Source organism: Zalophus californianus, chromosome 11 (genome assembly GCF_009762305.2).
Source record: "Zalophus californianus isolate mZalCal1 chromosome 11, mZalCal1.pri.v2, whole genome shotgun sequence".
In the NCBI taxonomy this organism is placed as follows: domain Eukaryota; kingdom Metazoa; phylum Chordata; class Mammalia; order Carnivora; family Otariidae; genus Zalophus; species Zalophus californianus.
Window position 1 is genome coordinate 51,637,699 of NC_045605.1, and position 18,876 is coordinate 51,656,574.

The window sequence follows — 18,876 nt, forward strand, 5'->3', positions numbered from 1 at the left end:
TGTTAATGTATCATTTCTTTTCTGATGATATACATAGAGATCCTAAAATATCTTCTAGTCTATCCAAAACTAAAAATAATTTGTGACAACAAATAGAAACTATAAGGTAATCAACCACTACAGCTAACATTGAACGTATCAAACCCTTCATTCAAATATTTTCCCTCATTCTTTAAAAACTATTTTTGAGTGCCTCCTTACTGCTCAAAAGGCTGAGCCAAAATATAGTCTGGGCAAGCAGTTTATAGTCTAGATGTGTAGGTAGTCATCAATCACACAGAACAAATATACAATTTAAATTGTGGTGAATACCATGTAGAGAAGGCATGTTATAGTACAAGAATGTGTGATAGGGCCTCCTAGTGGTCTAGGGGTGAGGGAAGGTTAGTCTGAGGAAATAATGTTTAAGCAGAGATATGATAGACTGTAGGTATTAACTAAATGTGGAGGACTGGAAAGAAAATTTCAGACAGGGAAGAGATATGCAAAAGTCTTACAGTAGAGATAAACAGAATACAGTCTAAGGACTAAAAGAAAACTAGTGTGGCCAGAGTTCAGAAGGTAAGTGAGATCACAGTGTTGGACGAGGCTAATAGAGTAAATAGGGCCAAACGATGGAGGATGTTGTGAGTCATATTAAAGATTTTTGGTTTATATATGAAGAACAATGGAAGCCTCTGTTTAAATGAAGGAATGATAGGATTTGTATACGGAAAAGATCTCCCTGTCTAAACTGTGGAGAGTAGACTGGAAGAGGCCAAAGTGGAAGGGGCATTAATTAGAAACCTAGCGCAGTTTTCTAGGTGTGAAGTAATGACAGCTTACATGAAATAAAAGATGAAAAAGATAGAGAAAAAAGATGATGCCTCTCAAACTTTTCATTTAACCTAGATTTGGGGGAGATCAGAGTTGAGTTTTAGATACTGTTGAATCTAAAGTGCTTTTGGAATATCAAAGTGAGAAAATGAGGTAGTTCTACATAGAAGCACAGAGCTCAGAGGAGAGTTCTGGGTTACAGATAAAAACTCAGAATTCATCTGTGTGTGGGAAGTCATCAAATCCAGGTCCATAATTTAGATGCTATAGGACAAAATTAGAGATTGAGAAGAGTATAAAACCCTGAGAAGTCCCAACATATACGATGGCTGAGTAAATGACTATGAGCATTCAGAAATCCAGCATGTTGACTGTAGGGGAGCAGAAAGATAGAGTCTGTGTCCCTGATTACATCACTGAACCACTACACCATCCCTTGGAAACAAATATCAGAGTGTGATCTCATCATTACCACGTCTCCTCTCTTCACTTACGACAGACATTACTAATCAGTAATGGGACTTAACTGTTGTGTGAGAAAAAGAAACTATTTCTCTGAGTTACTGTGAAGTTACTATTTCTCTTGCTACTTCTGAAGCCTATCCCTAACTAAGTAAAAGAACCTGCTTCCCTGAAGTTTCATTAAATATGTTTTACTTTTTTTGCCGGAAAAAAAAAAAATGACTATGAGCATTCAGGTAAGACTGAAAAGGGGAATCCCAAGGATGGCAGTAAAGCCAGCAGCCGTATCGTAGAAGCTAAGAAAAGAGAGTTGACAACAGTGATTAGTGTGCATGAAAGCCAGGTAAAATGAGAGGAACAACAACAAAATTCATCGTCCTTACCATTAGTAGGTATTTGATGATGGGATAGAAACCAGATTGAAATAAAGGATGAGGAAACACAAAGTATAAATACAGGAAGTTTGTTCAATGCCTTTCATATAAAAAGGAGAGTTCAGGCTTGGATGATGAGTGTGGCTGAGGGAGACTTATTTTTCAACATGGAAAAACTTGAGCATTTTTAAATGTCAATGAGAAGAATAACGGTTTAGAGGAAAAGGTTGAATATACCAAAATATTGATAATATAAAATTCAGAGAGGGCAAATGTGACAAGATCTAAAATATAGATGAAAACAGATAGCTATTTTTAATATCATCAGATGCATAATGAAGAACTCAACTCTATAATATAAGAATAGACATAAGAGAATGGGCAGTTACAGAATAAAAACAATTAGAGATCTTAGAATTGAAAAATATCACAGCTATAAAATCATAGATGACCCAAAAGTGGACTTGATCCAGCTATTAATGAATTAACAGTCTGAATGACTGAGAAAGATACTTCCAGATAACAGTACAAAGAAACAAAGTGGAAAGTATGGGGAAAAAGTTAGGAGCTATGGAGGACAGATATACAGAATTTCTTATTCCACCTATTAGGAGTTCCAAAAAGAAAAAGTAGAAGGGAATCAATATTTGAAGAAATAATGGCTGAGAATTTTCAAGAAGTTATGAAAGACATGAGTCTAGAGATTGTCTACAGATCTATAGTATTTCAAATAGTGTTAAGCAAACACATGCACACTTCACAGTGAAAATTCAAAATATTAAGGGCATTTAAGAAACTCTAAAAATATACCAGAAGGAAATGACAGATTATCAACAAGAGTACCAATTGTAGTCATCTATCATTGAGCTGGATTATGAGGAAGAGAGGGATGTAAATAAAGCTTCTATTCTCTCGGTCTTTGCCAGATACTAAAAGTTACCTACAGTTTCATAAAAAAAGCAATACATTAATCTGTGATAAATGATGGTCAAAAGATGCAAGCCAAGGATATGAAAGTATAATTTTATACAGTGCTCTAAATTTTAGAAAGTTGATTTTTTTCATGCATTCACAAATAGTTACTGAGGGCTTCTCATGTGGGAGGCTCTGCATGTGACCCTCAGGTTAAATGACAAGAAGAATGATGTTTTCTGCCCTCATGGAACTACAATCTAGCATATTTTCATTTTGCAGTACTTGATCTCTGTAAAAACATGGTTAATGACTTTGGCGAATAGAAAATTAAGCAACCTTTCAATGTTTATAACCTAGGTAAAGGAGAACATAGGATATGGCTCAGGTTGGATCACTGCTATCTTTAAATGCTCATACATAGCGGCACAGTCATGTAGGCCAATACATTCTAAACATCCTTGATTCACTTTTCATGTAAAATGCACCCTCTTGGATGCGCTGTGGCATTCTCAGCGGTTGTCCTAGTATTGTGCGTTATTTACACAGGCCTACCTGGGCCTGTGGAAAAAAAAAATTATTTGGTAAATTTTTCTCAACTCAAATTACATGACTGAAAACAGAGATGAGTTGAATAGTTCATTCAAATTGTTTCTTTCAGGGAACTCATGGAGCTGGGGTGGGGTGTTGGGAAGACACAGGCGTTTAGGAAGCCATAGGATGGAGTCGGTTCCTAGACAGAAGGGACCTGAGGAGGGTGAAGCCCCAGGAAGCTGGGTCAGAGCTTCTATGAAGCTGAGCTGTCGAAGGGGCTGGATCTGTTGAGGAATCTGCCATTGGGCAGGTGTGCCCTGGCAGGAGTGGCGCCTACTGTGGGGTTGGGGCTCTGAGTTTCCTGCCAGGTGCAGCCAGAGCAGCAAAGATAGGAACGGTGAGGCAGCTGCACAGTACAACCCAGAGCCTCCGCCTCCACGCACCCATTACTCCAACATTGAGGCCAATGAGAGCGAGGAGGTCCGGCAGTTCCGGAGGCTGTTTGCCCAGCTGGCTGGAGATGACATGGAGGTCAGTGCCACAGAACTCATGAACATTCTCAACAAGGTCGTAACCCGACACCCTGATCTGAAAACTGATGGCTTTGGCATTGACACATGTCGCAGCATGGTGGCCGTGATGGATAGTGACACCACTGGCAAGCTGGGCTTCCAAGAATTCAAGTACTTGTGGAACAACATCAAAAAGTGGCAGGCCATATACAAACAGTTTGACCTTGACCGTTCAGGTACCATCTGCAGCAGTGAACTCCCAGGGGCCTTTGAGGCAGCAGGGCTCCACCTGAATGAACATCTCTACAACATGATCATCCGACGCTACTCGGATGAAGGAGGGAACATGGATTTTGACAACTTCATCAGCTGCCTGGTCAGGCTGGACGCCATGTTCCGTGCCTTCAAATCTCTTGACAAGGATGGCACTGGACAAATTCAGGTGAACATCCAGGAGTGGCTGCAGCTGACCATGTATTCCTGAATGGGAACCCCAGACCTGCCCCCTCATCACCTCACTATAGGAGTCACCTTGGATTCTTCCGTCTCTCCCAGGGTTGAGCCAGGCTGCAGTCTCGTCTTCATGGGCCCTACTGACCTTGGTTCCCCCAACCCTTGGCACTCAGCTTCTTAGTCAACAGCCAGGGCCCAACATGCCTCGACATGCCATGCCCTGAGTTACCTGTGGCTCTGAGAAACTCCAACACACCCTGTCCCGAGGGTCACCCCACCCCCGGTACACCCATCCCCCACCCACTCCACAACCTGCCTCATGCACCTGTGCCAAACCCAACAGTTACGTGGTTTCCACACCCCAAGGGCCCGTCTCTTGGTTCCCGGAGGGTCACTCCAGTCCCTACACACTCTGGCACACCTGTTCACACTTACCACCCTGGCAGCCAAACTCTAGGCCCTAACAGGCCCAGGTGCCCCTGTGCCTTTGTCTGCCTCTGCTCTCAGCCTGCCAGGCCCAGGAGGAAATAAAAGCACCCCGGTTGCTGCTCGGAAAAAAAAAAAAAAATTGTTTCTTTCAAATAATCCTGACATTCTAAAATTTACCTTGTAGACAATAAAAAGCAGCTATCCCCTTATATTTGCATTGATCTTTAATACAAAAATCAAGTACTCTTTATTGAGCATATAAAGAATCTTACCTGCACGTTTGCTTTGGGTGTTATGCATCGTATTGCACATCATATACAATAATATGTGATTTAATCATCACTGCTTACTTTTGATATAACTAGAATCCAATCCAATTTGGCCATTAAGGCTCCTGCTTTTTTATACATTGCGCTGCATTCCCAACTTTGCACCTTTCCAAGTGCTTTTATATTATTTCTTATAATATGCATGAAAATATAGTTAATTTCATCTTACCAAGAAACAAACTAATAATAAATTTGGTTTTATTAACTAACATTTAATATCAAGTGTTTGCTGTTTTGATTTTCTTTGTGTTTGTTCTGTGATATTTTTCAGGGCCATTTATTTTAGTTCTTATCCTCACTCTAAGTAGTGTGGATACAAAATTAGATAATGTTCTCATTCATAACTATTTAAATAAATATTGGATTCAGTATGCAAAATTTAAATAAATCTTAGTCCTATTTATTTTAGAAAAGATGGAATCTATCTATGTATCTTATCTATCTATTTAGATGCTGCAGAGAATACTTGGGGTCACCCCAGAATGTATAATTCTTTGAGAGAAAAAATGCATTTTCAAGCCAAATTTTTTCTCTACATCTAACAATGATCAGAGTGGTTACCTCAGGGGAGGGAAGATAACAAAAATAATAAAAATTAAGGCTAAGAGAGGGCTTAGGTATGGCTGAAACCTGTCAGTCAGTCAGTCTCACTCCACGTGGTTTTGTTTGTTTGTTTATTTGTTTTTTAACAAGGCAGTAAAGTCACTGAGTTCCACCTTCTTTCTGGTCCTTTTCTCTCTCTAGAAGAGATTCTGTCCTCAGACCTGGAAAATAGCAACATGGAAAAGGATGCTTAGCCACCCTGTCCACTGCCCATTATGGCTAGGCACTACTTTTGCTTTGCTCTCCAGAAGGGCTTCCTCCTCCTCTGTCCTTTGACAGTGATTGGCAGCTACAACAAGTTGTTGTGTCAAAGCTTCTGCAAGTCAATTATGAAAATGATGTGCACTTGCTCAAAGATGATTGTAAATTGCTTCTAGCTGATCAGAATAATGAGTTGCGGTGATGCTAATCAACTTTGGGCATATATAGCACCTTGTTTCTGCCGTTGTGTTAGCAGCTGCAACTAGTTCACCCAAATGACAGTGTTTTCAAATTTCTCATGGATTGAGGGAGGTTGCTCACAATGGGGACATTAGTGGAGGAGGGAAGGGTTGGTCTCAAGGAGAGAAGGTGAAACAAAGCAACACTCATTTTGCATCAGTTGTATAAGCCCTTACGTTTACCAGTCCCTTTGACTTTGGTTTAGGGCATCAGAGAGGAAGTTAATGTTAGCTAGAGCCAAGTCCTTTCCATATGTATATTTTATCATTCTATCTTCATGGATGCACTACTAAGGGGTTGTTTGAGCTCCATAAAATAGATAAACACACTGACTCTAGGAAATGCTCGTGATTGCACAGCCAATGGATGAGGGAGGGTTCAAATTTTGCCTACTTGATTTCAAAGGTCAGTCCGCTTACCAGTGTTACCAAATTTTATCTACAGTCTTCCTACTTTAGCCTCTCCCTTACATACATATCTAAGTCTCGGCTTCCATGGCCCACCCCCACACAATCTCAGTCAGAAACTCCAGAAACTCCAGGGGTATTGAAGATAGGTCCTGTGGATGTACAGTTCTAACAAGCAATTCCAGGTTGTATTTATGCACATTGAAGCTTGATAGAAACTTCACCTCACCTTGACTATTCCTGCTTTCTCTTGAAATTCTGTACCACATGTATTTCAATTCATAACAAAGATTTACACATTTGTTTTTATTCACTATATCTCAGAGGTTTTGTTTTGTTTTTCCTTTAGAAATTGGAGGAATGTCATTTCAGTTTATTGATTCATAACTTGGAAACTTCCACATCTGTCCTCTCTCCTACAAATCACTTTGTATATAAGATTGATTCCTTTTACTCAAATTGTTTAGGTGGCTCAGAAGAAGGATAAGGTGAACTGACATAAGCCACAACACCATATAGTGCAGTGTGCCTTGTCCAAAAAGGCACAGGGGGAAGAAGATAGCACTAGAGGTCAAAGAATGGATGCTAACATTGCATTTTTATTTTCTCACTGATTAACTCCATGACTTTGTTATCATTCAACCCCCTAAATAATTTTTCCTAATAATAATAATAATAAGTATAATTAATTGAAATCACAAAATTAACTTCTTTTCCTACTTAAAATGAGTTATTGGCTTATAAAAGTCAATTCAAAAATAGTTTTGCCTTTCCTCAAAATGTTAAACATAGAGATACAAGAGAATTAAACTCCAGGTATAAAACCAAGAGAAATAAAAAAACATGTTTCTACTTAAAAACTTGTACACATTATTCATTATATTCAAAAAGTGGAAACAATCCAAATGTCCATCAACTGATAAATGGACAAATTGTGGTATATCCATACAATGGAATATTATTTGGCAATAAAAAAGAATATAGTACAGGTCCCTGTTACAACACGGATGAGCCTTGAAAACGTCATGCTAAGTGAAAGAAGCCAGTTACAAAAGACCACATACTGTATGATTCCATGTGTATAAAATGTCCAGGATAGGCAAATCCATACAGACAGAAAGTAGATTTATGGTTACATGGAGAAGGATGGAGGTACAGAGTGACTGTTAATGGGCATGGTTTTTTTGAGGGGCAATGTGGGGATAATGTAAATGTTCTAAAATTGATGATGGTAATGACTGTGCAATTATGGATATTTAACTGCATAATTTAAAGGGGTGAATTACATGACATGTTAACTGTATCTCAATGAAATTACTAAAAAATAAGCAAGGCATTAGAAAATCATAAATTAGAGATTGTGCCTAAGTTGTGTTTACTCAAAGCAGTTGTTCATAGCATCAGTAAGCTCTTTTATTATTTTTAGAAAGGAAATTCAAAGTGGAGCAACTTTTAGTACTTCTGAATGCTGAGGTAACTGAGGAAGTTTGTAGATTAGGAGATATGCTAATAAAAAGATTGGAACCACTATATAGAATTTTGGAATCTAGATTTACCAGTACTGATCTGACATTAATCAGTTTTTGAATGCCATAATAAAGAAAAATGGAGAAGGTAAATCTGGCACGGTATATGCTGGGTGGATTGAAGAAGTGAGGGCTTTCAGCAAGAAAAGAGCTTACCCATTGGGTGCCTGGGTGGCTCAGTTGGTTGAGCGACTGCCTTTGGCTCGGGTCATGATCCCAGAGTCCCAGGATCGAGTCCAGCATCGGACTCCCTGCTCAGCGGGGAGTCTGCTTCTCCCTCTGACCCTCCCCCCTCTCATGCTCTCTCTCTCTCTCATTCTCTCTCTCAAATAAATAAATAAAATCAAAAAAAATTTTTAAAAAAAGAGCTTACCCATCATTTTCAGTAGCCCAGTCATTGAATGAGAAGGTTCTATGTCCCTAAAATCCATTTTCTCTCAGAAATCCATTTTGCAATTTGGAACAAACTAGCTATCATGATAATCTCATCTGCAGTGCAAATACACAGTTTCAGTACAAAGGGGAAGGACTACATATAATTTTTTATTTAATTGTAGGCTTCAGACCCTAATTCTATGGCATGGGTATCTCAAACAGATTCTCTTTTCCCCTGCCAAGCTCAACAGAGATGAGCAGCCTTGCTCTGGGAATATGAGTTTGATGGTTGGGTTGCATGACCTGGAAGTGTGAGATGTTTTGTCTGATTCTGCTGGCAAGCTCTTTAATGCCTTCTGGCTCTTCACACTGCCCAAATGCACGTGGCAGAGCTCAACCCCTATCTGGTAAATCTCATGAACTTCTGGGACACCCCTGTATATTTTCTTCAGTCTAATCTCTAGTAATCTTTAGTAGTAACCTAAAGAAACATTTTCTTATCCAGCCTCTATTCTTGTTAAGAAATGATGCTATTGTTGAATGCTGTAAGAAATGATAGAGATTAACATTAGCACAATACTAGACATTTCTTTGTTATTTCATTGAATGCCTTAAGTAACCTTATGTGGTAGATGTTATACCCCCACTTTAGAGATAAGCAAATTAAACTTTTGAGAGGCTAAATAATTTGCTTATAGTCGCATAAGTAAGAAATGGAGAGGGGGCAGAGCTCAGATCTAGGTTTATCTAACTGTAAAACATATTTTTCCCAATTTCATGTTGATTGACTTTACTGGAAAGCTTTAGAGAAGTTCATAACACCCTTAAATTTCTATAAGAAATCTTAGCAAATTGTGGTTCAGATAGTAGGAATGGCATGAATAAAAATTTTAGCACTGAAAGGAAAGCTAACATTGATCAAGCACTGATTAGACACCAGGTCATTTCACATATGTAATGTAGGTCTGGACATCATTCCTTTGTTTGAGCTACAGGTGGGGAAAATGAGACACAAGATAGCAAATTAACCTGGTAGTGTTCACTTATCTTCAAGGTGGTATTTTGTCTGTCCCTGGTGTCTGTGTTCTTCCCAATATCCTTGTGGCATATTTAGAAAAGGAATGAAAAGAAAGATGAACTGGAAAAGAAGGAATTAACAGATCTAAAGTAAGGCCAACAGAAGTTAATCAGTTCATATTTCCAAGGATTTTATAGACCAGTGTTGGGCACCTGGGTGGCTCAGTAGGTCTGCCTTTGGCTCAGGTCATGATCCCGGGGTCCTGGGAGGGAGCCCCACATCGGGCTCCCTGCTTGGTGGGGAGTCTGCTTCTCCCTCTCACTCTCCCTCTGTTCTCTCTCTCAAATAAATAAAATCTTAAAAAAAAAAGACGAGTGTTAAGAGCTTGAATTCAAATTTGTGCATATCCTTTTCAAGAAATAGAGGGGTTTGATCTGCCAGAGAGTGAATTTGTTTGTGAGTATAGAACTATAGTATGCTCACTGCATCCAGAAGTCTTTAAGTTTTTTTGTGATGCTGTCCTTTTATTATTGAATAGATTTCTTTGTAGCAGATACTGGAGTAATTGAGAACTGAGTATAACATTCAGAGCTATGTAGCATTTGGAACCATATACTACAGTATCATGGAGATAAGAGTGAGATTCTCACCTCGTCAGAAAGGCATTGTGTTTCTGGAAGGCTTCTTGGTGCAGACCATGTTTGGCTACATCCTCAAGCTCCTATCACATACAGTCAGGCCCAAGCTAGAGGATGGAGGGAAGGTGATCAAGGACAGGGAGGAGTCCAGGAAGAGAAATGTTTTCTTTAGTTAAAACTTAATTCATATAACCAATGAAGAGAATCTTTCTGGTGAGAGGAAAGTGGCACCATTTTCATTAAAATGGGCTTCAGAAGATAGAACAGATGAATAAGTCATATATGCAGTATGAAAGTAGAAGACAGGAACACAACGAGGGTTCCAAAGTGGGTGATTTATTAGATGTTATACAGGGAAAAAAAGTTTACATGATGAAACAAACTTATAGCTAATAAAAATTGAACTGGTCTTTTGACTGCATGACTTTTTAGAATGTTGGATGTCCTAGCATGTATTTTGAATCTCCAAGACAAGTGAAAAATATGTGGTGTTTTTAAAATTTGTGTGGTCTCCAATCACTGATCATTTTTTGTGGACCAATCTGAGGAATCAGTGTTCAATGGAAAAGAAATTTGGGAATCGCTGGTTAAGAGAAGGGTCGTTGATGTATGATGATCTGGGGTTTAATACCAACCTAACAGGAATGACTGTGGAATCATGGGGCAGTTACTTGCTCCATATCTGCTTCCCCAGCTGCTAACTGATAATGACAGTAGTGCCCCAGAGAACTGCTGTGAGGATTAAATGGGCACACAAAACGTCTTAACCTAGTGCCTGGCTTATGGTAAGCACTCAATACATGTGCTATTATTTTTATCATTAGCATGCAAGAAGAAAAGGAACCCAAATCCAGTATTCTATCCCGCGAAGCAACACTGAAAAGAGAGGTAGGAATCCTATCTTATAAATGTCCATTTTTCAGAGGTGCCATACCTTCTTTTAATTTTAGCAGATAAGTGAATAGTAATTAAAGAAGAGAAGTGAAGGAAGGTGTATTTCAGAAAGGAGATTCACAGGGAAGGAAAACTGAGGTTCCCCAGTATGAGACAGGCTGGAGCTGCTTTCATACTATAGGTACTCAGATAGTTAAAGCCCTGTTATTGCACAACTTAGTGTAGTTGGTTAAAAGACACTTGGATAACAAAGATGTGTTTTAACTAACAGTATAGGGAGTGTCAGAATCCATGACTTTAAGATGTCATTTCCAAAGGTTGAGCAGTATCAGCTTATAGAAAGGGTGACAGGAATTGCTGGTCCATTCCTCACCAACATTCTTTCTTCTAACCCACACACATTCTCTTTTTCTCACTTAAACTGGATGACATCAAAGACAGGATTTTATGCCAGGGAAATAAAAGACTTTTGAAGGTATTAATTATTTATGATTTAAGTTTTTGTAAAAAAAAAAGATAAGGAAGTTTGATAAAGCAGAGAGAAATAATGATGTCAATATATAGACAATAAACATTTTTCTATGGATTCTGGATCCATTGCTTTTACATTATTAAACACTAAAACCAATATTTTACCTTTCTTGTGTTTTGGTTACTAACTTGAAAATTCAAGTTCTAGTCTACATAGTATTTGATCAAAGAAAACTTCTGTCTTTTTAAATTACTATTTGTTGGTTCCCTAGTTTCTTCTAACTTCTCAGATTTATTCTTTGACTTTTCGTTTTTTTCTTTTGCCCACATCCGTGCTTTCAACTGAAAGTCACTGAATTAGCAGACAATCTTCCAAGGACATACTAAGCACCTTTCCAATCCTATTAGTGCCCATGTGATAGTGCTGCAATAGAGACAAGAGCTTTTTCAAACTAGAAGACACACATTTCTTTTTTCTTTGAATATGTTCTAGGAGATACCCCAAGAATGCTGCATCTATATATAAACCAGTATCAATAATAAGTACCTCTTAGATTACTGCTTACATATTTTAATTTTTCTCTGTTTAGTTACCATAGTTTCCTTTCTAATGACGATCACTTCACCTTGGAAGCTTTCCTAAGACAGATAAACTGTGGGCTCAAATCCATTAATTCTGTTTGTTAATTTGGAAAGAGACCAGGTTCTTGGCCATAGTTTGAGCATTGACAGTGCATCATATTTGATGGGGTAGATAAAAGTGGTAATTGCTGTGGCTTTATAAAGTTGTGAGACTAAAAAACCAAATTATTTCATAGCTATTCTAGCACAATCAGAAATTTAAAATGTCTTCTACTTTCCTTGCCCTAATTGTTTAGATAGGCAGTGACATTTTTACTAATGCATTTGTGTGTGATGGCTTTACTTTTACTTGTGTCAGTCTTGGAAACAAAAAAGGAGAATCAGCATATTTCTGTATTTTCTATAAGCCTGTCAACTTTTAAGCTGTGCTTCCTTTTACAGCCATACAGTTTAAGAATTTTAGAATTCCTATACTTCAACCTCCTTATTTCCCCCCATTTATCAGCCAGACAAAATTCACAACCCTTACTTTGGTATTCCAGCTTAGTTGTTGGGAAGCCCTTCTCTTGCTGTCAACCTCCACATATCCCCTAGTAGAGACAGAAGGGAATTCTCCAGTTCTCTACATGGAATGCACACCATTTAGTGACTGCATGCCTTGGAATCTCTGTTATTTTTGCCTGAAATGCCTTCTACTCACTTTGTTTGTCTGACAAATTTTTACCAAACCTTTACAATTGAGCTTTGGTGTAAAGTCTTCTCCAAGTCATACCCAAGTGAACTCATTTGCTGCATCTTTTATTCAGTTGTATCTCATTGTAATATATCAGTTACAAATCTGACTCTTCAACTAGGCTGTGCTTTTTTTGAACATAAAGATCAGGTCTTGTTCATTTTCCATTATCAGTATCTAGGTCTACAGTGGAAATCAAATAGTCCCAGATTTAAATCCCATTCCAGCACTTACTATACATGATTTTGAAAAACTGCAGAACCTGACTCCTCACTTGTAAAGCTGAGATAATATTTGACTAGCCTAGACTTTGATAAAATTCATCATATTATGTAAAGAATGTAGCACAGTGTCTGAAGCATAGTGAACATTCAATTAATTCTTACTAAATAGTTGTGGGTAAATGGACATTTTGACTCACTGGTAGTATTTTGTTTGTTATTGTTTTCTCAAAGGCAATTTCATTTATATTTGAGATCTACATTGCACATTTATCTGTATTTGGTTTGGCACATTTGTGCATGGGTGGCTTTCTATGCCACAGTCTACCTAAAAAGAAGTAGTTTGGGATGGTTAAAAGAGTTGTCAAAATACCCTATAGAGAGTAGAATTTCCAGTTCTCTCAGGTTAAGGGAGATTGACCCAGGTCTTTGTAAATGTATCATCTGATGTGTAAACCTGATCTACCTAGTTCATTAGAAGATAGGCCAAACCAGAATGCTGCCACAGTTTCCATCCTTATGTGGGAAGGTCAAGCATCTTGTACAATCTTCTCTTGTTTTCTGATCCACAGCTTTATAAATACTTCTCTCCTGGCTCAGATCCTCATAGAGCACAGTAATGACTATTTTAGAGCTCAGTTGTTGAATAAATGAACTAATCATCAAAAGGATTGGATGGGAAAATAGGGGCTGTTCACTAGAGACTAATCCCTATTAGTAGCAAAACTACCACTAGTAAAACAGTAACAAACATTTTTACAGCAATTTATAATGTATTTGAGGGCATTACTATATTTCATTATTTAGTTTATTACTTACCATGATACACTAAGCTGGTTACAACAGATGTAATTCTTTCAGATGGATTGTTTTGGAGACAGTGCTGTGTAGTAGATAAAATCATAGGTGTTGAAATTAGGCCCAGGTTTGAATTTTGCTTGTCCACAGCTTTATAACTTTGGACAGGTTACTAAAACCTCTGAAACCTCAATTTTCTCATTTATAAAATAAGAATAACAATACTCTCCATCTCAGAGCCCTTTGTATGGCTGGTATTGGAAAATGTAAGCATAGAATTTAGACCAGTGTGGGCAACGAATCCGCTGTTAGAGTTGCTCCAGTTGTTATTGATGTGGTTAACTTCCCTCTCAAACTCTGCATTCATCAACTAAAGTTTACCTCACCTCAAACTGAAGATTTTTTTTTTTAAACCTTCACTTTTTTGGTTTGTTTCCTCTTTTTTTGTGTGTGAAGGGGGTCATGATGCTCTCTCTTACACAGGTGGGATGAGCATAGGTAAGACTGTATTCCCCTCATCACTTTCCAGACCATAGTTCGGTAGTTGCCAGGATCTCCTGGCCCCTCTTAGTTCAGCTGACCTCCAGCCTAGATGCACTGTCCCACATCAGGCCTGCCTTGTTACTCCTTGCTTGGATTATTCTCAAACCATCAACCTGACACCTAGGCTTATGATTCTTCCCTTTGAATCAGTTTATCTTCTGTTTCAGTTATATTCTATTCCACGAACATATTTTTTCCATGTTTTCTCACCCTATTTACTTATCTTGTCCCTGGAGACCTAAATCCTGTCCTTCCACCCTATATGCTGTTTATCAAAAATACTAGTTCTTGGGCACTTGGGTGGCTCAGTCGGTTAAGCATCTGCCTTCAGCTCTGGTCATCATCAGGGCGTACTGGGATTGACCCCCCCGTCAGGGTCCCTGCTCAGCAGGGAGTCTGCTTTTCCCTCTTTCTCTGCTCCCCCCACCCCTTCCCCCACTCATGCTTTCTCTCTTGCTTGCTTAATCTCTCTCTCTCAAATAATAAATAAAATCTTTAAAAATGAATACTAGTTTTCTTGTTTTCAATGTTAGTCTTTATCAAATGCTTATTTGATGTCAGGAGTGTGCTAAGTGCTGGGATTTGTTCTATATCCAGTGTATTTGCTCCTGACAGCCACAGGACCTTCTTCCTAGTAGGTAGGAATTGTTTTAGACCCTTTTGGAGATAAAGAAACCAAAGCTGCCAGAGGTCAAGCACTTTGCTAATGGTCTTCACAGCTTTGTGTTTGCTGGTGGAGCAAGGATTTGAATCCAGCACTCTTTAATTTAAGAGCTTGGTCTCTCAAACTCTAAGATCAGCTGCCTTCTCTTGGGTGGCTTGTCCAAATTTTTTTCCCTGATCCTCCCTGTCAAAATATCTCTCTTTCTCTTCTATTTCTATTATCAGTTGTCTGTGCCTTTTTTTTTTTTTTTTGACGTGCACTGTCATAGTGTATTTTGTAGTGAAGGTCTTTGTGTGTATATCTAATCTCCTATACTGTGTTCTCAATTCAATAAGAACTTACACCATTTCTTTTTCCACTTTTATTTCTAGTGATGCCTTACACAGGTTCTTATATGAAGCAGGTATTTAGTAAATGTAGAACTGTACTAAAATGAATTAAATTGATTGCATTGACCCAGTGCCCACAGGTATTCAACAGCAGAGGCTGGAGTTGAATCAGGTTTCTCCTTAAGCCATATGCTCCTTAAAACCTCATACTGTCAAAGAAAATTGACTCTGGACAAACAGGTGTGGATTTTGATTCTATCTCTCATGGTTAGCAGGATTGTGTTTTGGGGTAAGTTACATAACCTATGTCACCTTTTCTCCTTATACATAAAGTGGGGAAAAAATACCTGGATTGCAGATGTGCGTCATAAGGATTAAAATAGAGAGCATATGTAAAGCATTTAACACATTCTCGGTCCCTTATATGCTAGTTAAAAAATGGTAGTTGTATCCAGTATGGCCCTATTATATAACAATATAAGAAGTAAGAACCACAAGCTTGCTTCCAGTGATTGTTTTCCTTTTTTCTTTCCTTTCTCAAAGTAGGAATCAAAATGAGAGTGAGGAAGTCTGAATGAATAAACAGAATTGTTTCTAACTAGAATAACTCTCAAGTCTGTTATGAGAAATCAGCAACTTTAGAAAGTGCTCCAGGCATATTGGAAGGAGAGTGAGCCAGTTTTAAGTTAGAACCAAGGCTAATAATCCCCACTTTACTTTCATTAGGTAGTTGGTAGACAGAGAATAGTTGGGAAAGTAGAATCGAAGAATTGAATGAGTTTGACCTGGAACAGAATGTGAGTGGGGTTCGTGTGCATTGATTTTCAAATGCATGAGCTTACTTATCAAGTGGCCACCTTAGGAAGGGAAAACTGAGAGACTGTCACCATGAAAACCCAATCAGCAACTAGAACAGAAGAGAATATTCAGAGTAGGCCATTTACAGAGAAGCCATCTATCATCAATCTCACCTTGACACTGAGTGACTTTGTTCTAGTCTATGAAGCAGGTATTTCTTTTTTTTTCTGTTTCAAATCTTTTATTGTTATGTTAATCACCATACTTACATCATTAGTTTTTGATGTAGTGTTCCATGATTCATTGTCTGTGTATAACACCCAGTGCCCCATGCAGAACGTGCCCTCTTTAATACCCATCACCAGGCTAACCCATCCTCCCACCCACCCCAGAACCCTCAGTTTGTTTTTCAGATTCCATCGTCTGTCATGGTTCATCTCCCCCTCCGATTTGCCCCCCTTCATTCTTCCCCTCCTGCTATCTTCTTCTTCTTCCTTTTTTTTTTTTTAAACATATAATGTATTATTTGTCTCAGAGGTACAGATCTGATTCAACAGTCTTGCACAATTCACAGTGCTCACCATAGCACATACCCTCCCCAATGTCTATCACCCAGCCACCCCACCCTCCCACCCCCCACCACTCCAGCAACCCTCAGTTTGTTTCCTAAGATTAAGAAGTCCTCATATCAGTGAGGTCATATGATACATGTCTTTCTTTGATTGACTTATTTTGCTCAGCATAACACCCTCCAGTTCCATCCACGTCATTGCAAATGGCAAGATCTCATTCCTTTTGATGGCTGCATAATATTCCATTATATATATATATATATATATATATATATATATATATATACACACACATATATACATATATACGTATATATACCACATCTTCTTTATCCATTCATCTGTCAATGGGCATCTTGGCTCTTTCCATAGTTTGGCTATTGTGGACATTGCTGCTATAAGCATCAGGGTGCACGTACCCCTTCAGATCCCTACATTTGTATCTTTGGGGTAAATAACCAGTAGTGAAGTAGGTATTTCTGTCCTCTGCCTCTAAAATTTTACAAGCAAGAAAATGGAACCCCAGAAAGACAATAGAATGGTAAATTTATCCAATCTCTGCAAATAAGAAATTTGTAATATCATTTCTGTTAAGTTTACTTTTCATTTTTTTTAACGAGGAATATGTTGTAGAAAAAAGTAATATAAATCAGATTTCAGAGGTGACATAGAAACCTACTGAAGATTAACTTATTCAAAAAAATATTTATTGAATGTATACCATGTGTTAAGAATGGTGTCAATTTAGATACAGTGTTACAAATGACATACAAAAAAAAAAACAAAAAACAAAAAAGAAATCTGACATACTCTCTTCTCAAATATCTTAATCTGTAGAAAAGAAAGATAAGTAAACAATACAATTTGATGTGAGTTGCCCTATGATAGAGAAAAACATAAAAATAATGTTAATTTTTTTTTAACAGTCTTAGGTACTATGCTAATTTTTTTTTAACTCATTTACTTTCCCCTAAAAGCTTATTGAGTAAGTACTGTTGTTACCACTAGCTTATAGAGGTGAAACTGAAATAGAAAGAAATCTATGTCTCTTCATTTTGCCTTCAAAATTTCTTTGTAGGAGCAGACTGAGGCCAACCATTTGGTTGGCACGAAGAATTGGGACTTGTGTTAAAGTTGTGTTTGTTTATCAAACAATACTTATATTTAAATTGTATGTTATAGAATCATAAAAATGATTAACAGAATTAAATATACTTTACTCACATTTTATGTACACCTGAAGAAACATTACTGGTCTGTATCTAAAGTATTGTTGTTGTTGGTATTGTTTGAGATTATTATTTTATTTTTTGAACTGATGGATACTAGGGCCATCCTTGAATGTTGTCCTTTCCCAAAGTCAAAGATTCGATTACATGGGTATCTTAATCTGTTTGCTGTAGCAAAATATTATAAACTTAGCGGCTTACAAACAATAGAAATTTATTTCTCACAGTTCTGGAGACTGGGAAGTATAAGATCAAGGCATTGGCATGTGTGATGTATGGTAAGAGCCTCCTTCCTGGTTCATAGATGGCCATCTCTTACTGTGTCCTCACATGACAGAAGGGACTCAGTTGCTCTGTGGGGTCTCGTTTATAAGGACATTAATTCCACTTAAAAGGGCTCTTCCCTTAGGACCTAATCACCTCTTAAAGTCCCCACCAGCTAACACCTTGAGGGATTAGGATTTCAATATATGAATTTTGGGGAAACATAAGCATTTGTTCTGTAGCAATGATTTCGTTTTTGGCTTGGGTACTTTACTCCTATGCACAATCTCAATTAATCCTCATGACTTCCCTGTAAAACAGATATTAATAGGTAAGGATTAATAGGCCCAGATGGCTCATGAAGAAACGAAAGCTCAGGGAAAGTTACATGGCTTGACTTACTCCTAAAGTACTTTCACTTATTATAAAACCATCAAAATGATGTTTTAGTGAGCAGTTTTAGTAGTATGATAAAATGTGATGCATTGATATGCATAAGAATGAGTATATGCAATGTTGATATAGTGCATACTCAGTTAAAATAGACAAAGGGCAGAAAAACATCAAATGTGATTTTTAATTTCATTAAGATATCAATCCCTCAAATTAGTATATTTAATTTCTCCCCTTTTCCTCATTCATGGTTTCTCTTCCCCTTTAACATTTTATTGGCTTTATTGAAAATGGCTTGTTGGAAGATTTTGTTACTTTTAATGGAAACTGTAAGGTGGAAATAAGGCAGAAACACTGCCATGTTCATATCTAAAATGGTGGTACAAAGGTTGTAACGTCTACTAAACTTAGTTCTAGGATTCAGTTCTGGCTGTTTCATCATATCAGTAAAGTTTTGTGAAATTTCTGCCACCTTAAAGGCTAAATGCTAAGCTTTAGTTTCCTAATATTTAAAACTGTTTTTAAAAAGGAATAATAGTTGTTAGATTATTTCTAA

At 37.8% G+C, this 18,876-nt stretch overlaps 1 protein-coding gene across 1 annotated transcript; it reads left to right on the top strand.

Annotated features, from left to right (window-relative positions):
- Positions 1-614: 614 nt before the first annotated feature.
- Positions 615-4,631, top strand: LOC113915528 (calpain small subunit 1-like). Its single transcript, XM_035723125.1, has 2 exons — positions 615-626; positions 3,423-4,631. The coding sequence occupies exons 1-2, from the start codon at positions 615-617 to the stop codon at positions 4,092-4,094; spliced, it is 684 nt and encodes a 227-aa protein (XP_035579018.1). The 3' UTR covers positions 4,095-4,631.
- Positions 4,632-18,876: the final 14,245 nt, after the last annotated feature.